Here is a 3,554-nt window from a genome sequence, read left to right on the forward strand (position 1 = left end):
GCCCCTGTTTCGCCGCCGTATCTGTGCTTCTACCTGCGAGCGAGGACAGCGTGGGGTGCCTCCCGGAAGGGTATGGGTAGGCAGCGGAGCGAGGATGCGATGCGAGGATGCGGGAAGGGAGCGAGGATGCGATGCGAGGATGCGGGAAGGGATGCGGGCAGGGATGCCAATGGCGGCGCGGTTACCTCGGTCCGCAGACCCCATGGTGCGGAGGGGCTGGCGGGGGCCCGGCCTGCGCAATGCGGGGCGCTGCATCTGGAGGCGCCGGGGCTCAGCAGGCTGGGGACCGTGTGCTGCGATCTGGCGGAGCGGCGCAGACGCTGCAGCGCCTAGGCTCCGCTCCGGGGCTCTGGCTCCCCGTGCTCCCACTCTTGTGCTCCGGCTCCGACTCTCCGTGCTCCCGCTGCCGTGCTCCGGGCTCCTGCTCAGGCTCCCGGGGCTCCCGGCGCTCCGCGGTCGCTTACTCCAGAGGCAACGCGACTTCCTTCCCCGCGCTCCGTGTTTATAGGCTTTCAATGCAGTAAAATAACGGGATTCCCTCACTGTTTCCTCCTGTTTACTCAGCGCCATGGAAACCCCTGGATCCCGGCCATCTCCAAAACTAAGGGCTTTCCTGAAAACTTCACACTCAGGAATCCATGACGTCGCCTCCTCCGCGGCCAGCCAGCTCCGTGGCTCCTTCGGCCGCCAAGCACAAGTCCCTGATTGTTCGGGGCAGAGAAAAAGTCAGGGAGAGGGAGGCGAGCAGGGGTGGGGGCGCGGCCCGCCAGGCCCTGCAGGAGCTGCGTGCAAACTCGCAGACAGCCACCGCCTCCCTGCTGCAGCTTTGCCTGAATCCAACCTCCTGACACCCCACTTTCTGAGAGGGTCCCCCTCGGAGAAAGCTCCCCAGGATTTCAGCCTGCACCCCGGGGTTGTCCAGGATCCCTTGGACGCTTGCCCAGGGGTGTCTCCTTAGGCCCTCAGTGCCTCTGAGTGCCCAGACTCTTGTGTGTTCAGGGATGAAGAGGAGCAAGACGAAGGAAAAAGAAATAAATAACAGCGCCTGTGCCAACTGTCCAAGTTTTTTTTTTCCTCAAAGAGTTTATTTTTAGATTCATTTAGAAAATCCAAGGTTTCCAGTATTACTCGGAGGGTCCAGCAATAAGGCCGAAAAGGAGTCTCCGAAACCAGGCAACGCATGTGTTTACGCATGCTGTGCATAAACAGGAAAATAGAGGGGAGGGATGTGGGGACCTCTACAGCCCCGGGAAGAGATGTGCTTGGGGGCACACGTGGCTCCCACCTGGGCCACAGGTGGAAGGAGCAGGCTGAGCTGCAGCCCGCAAGACGTCTGGGCTGGGCTTCAGCCATTTTGCTTCTCCACCTGCGTATTCCACGGGAATTTCTGGGCTCACAGATAGATAAAGCCAGCTCTGATAGGCACATTTGAAATACTGTTGTAGGCTCTGATAAAAAACTTGGGAGCACCCAGAGCTAGTGAGTCATCACCCCCTCCCACAAGAGATGTGAACGTTATGAGATTCTGATTGGGGGAGCAGACTCCACCCATGGGGCCACTTTGTTTTTCATGCATGGCTCACAATGGCTCCTCAACCCTCTACAGCTCCCAGAGTGACTACCAAGACCAGTTAGAACCCTCCATGAGAAAGCCCCACCTCATTCCGGCATAGGGGACTGACTCTCCGTCTCTGAGGTCTGCCGGCATCCAGGTGGATGTTGGCAGTACAGCTTAAGAAACTGTGTATGGATCCCAAAGAACAGCCACGTACTCTACCTACTATGTACAAGGCAAGTAAGTTATGCTGCCTTCCAGCTAAACCAAGTCTCAGAGCCGCCAACTTCTTTACAGCTACTCTGGAAGCACCCATTATCGGGATGGTTTTGAGAGGCACGAAGAGAGCTCTTAGTCATCAGGCACTAATAAGTAGACAGTGCACTGGGATCTGCTCAGCAGAACAGTTGAGAAGGTCTCATTCCTGAGGTCTCCATACCCATCACCCACAACAGGAACAGGACACCCATCCTAGCATTCCCACGGTTGCAGGACTCTCAGGTTTAAAATAGAGAAAGTTCCAGGCAGATTGCCGCCCACTGGTCATCACCATACGCACGAATGAGACTTCATTTCTTTTTGCTTCTGACCATGCATTGCTCCCATAGACAGGTAGTACACTATGTGTGAACACGTCCCAAACTCAGCACCTACTGTGTGCCAGGCCTTAGATGAAGAGCATCTCTAAATCCCTGCTCACACTACCTGCAATGTCATACACAGGAACTGGGAGCCACCAGTCCTGCAGGGACCAACTTGGCAGTCGCCGGCTACACACGGTTAAGAGGAACAGAGCTAATGATTAAGTAGTATGCCCAAGTCACTCCTTTGATGGCATGGACCACATCGCAGGTGTTCAGAAACAGGTGGCTGAGGGCTTCCTACACCGGACGGCAAAGCATAAGCCACATTCATTCTTCCAGAAAGTTCTCTTGGGCAACATGGCTCAGACACTCTGAAAGGTCTCCCACAGCTGGGGTTGCCTCGTCATCACATTCCCACGGGGTAAAATGGAGACACTAGTGAGGCTCACACAACCCAGAGCTGAGCTACGAGTCAAACGAATGTGTTTAATGGAAGTGCTGAAGACAGTAAGGTGTGTAATAAATGCTAAAAATACATATCTTTAAAAAATAATAAAGCCTTCCCACGGTCAAGGCGTGAGTGATGACTAAGCAGGGGACCAGGCTTGTCTGACTGTCTTCAGGTGTTAGCTGGAGGCCACTCTTCCTGAGACTAAGCCAGGCCAACTAGCTAAAAAGCTTCTTGTGAGACCCGGTCCTTAGCCAGAGACAGACCCCTTACCTGGTATGCCAGAGGCCCTGAGTTCCATCCCTAGCACTTAATCTTATTCATTTTATTTTTATCACATTTATTTATTTGTGTGTGTATATACACCAATGTGCATGGTACACATGTAGAGGTCAGAGGGCAACCTGTGGAATTCTGTTCTCTCCTTCCATCACGTGAGTTTCCAGGACCGAACACAGGCCATATGGCTTAGCAGTAAGTGCTTTGCCCCTGACCCGTCTTGCTCACCCCTATTCCTTTCTATATTTATCAAATATATTTATTTTGAGTTTTTAAGACAGGATCGTCACAGCCCAGGTTGGCCTCCAACTTAGAATCCTCAAGTCTCCACTTCTCTGGGAACTGAGATTGCAGGTGTGGGCCTCCACACCCATCCAAAGCCCTTAAAAAAGAAAAGAGAAAGATCTAGTCCTACTAGATTGTTCCTACTGACCATGGTGTTGTGAGCCCCACTTACAGATGAGCACATCAATACTTCAAGAGCCCATGTTCGCACGGCCGGCCCCAAAGTGACCCCAACTCTGGCAGCTGCAAAGCCTTGTTCTTGGCTCAGCAGCCCCTGCCTCCGGAGGCCTCCCTGGGAAGCTCCGCCTCTGCGGCCAGCAGCAAGGCAGGAAACCAGCATTCTGGGCCTCCTCTGGTGGACTCATTATCGGGGATAATTTTAGACTCGGGTCCCACCCAAGCT

General features: G+C 54.0%; 1 protein-coding gene and 1 long non-coding RNA gene across 6 annotated transcripts in view; one reads left to right on the top strand and one right to left on the bottom strand.

The window, feature by feature from the left end:
- Positions 1-612, bottom strand: part of Nfatc2 (nuclear factor of activated T cells 2) — a 134,321-nt gene extending 133,709 nt beyond the window's left edge. The window contains exon 1 of one of the 5 annotated variants that reach the window (XM_031372843.1): positions 186-612. In XM_031372843.1, coding sequence (XP_031228703.1) covers positions 186-570 — 385 coding nt within the window. In that variant the 5' untranslated portion in view covers positions 571-612. The remainder of the gene's footprint in view (positions 1-185) is intronic. The other 4 variants (XM_031372844.1, XM_031372848.1, XM_031372847.1 and 1 more) reach the window with 4 other exon arrangements.
- On the top strand, positions 1-1,058 carry LOC116091448. The gene is made up of 2 exons (XR_004119037.1): positions 1-70; positions 565-1,058. It is a non-coding gene; the product is annotated as an uncharacterized LOC116091448 (long non-coding RNA).
- Positions 1,059-3,554: the final 2,496 nt, after the last annotated feature.

Source organism: Mastomys coucha, unplaced genomic scaffold, assembly GCF_008632895.1.
Source record: "Mastomys coucha isolate ucsf_1 unplaced genomic scaffold, UCSF_Mcou_1 pScaffold15, whole genome shotgun sequence".
NCBI classification, from domain to species: domain Eukaryota; kingdom Metazoa; phylum Chordata; class Mammalia; order Rodentia; family Muridae; genus Mastomys; species Mastomys coucha.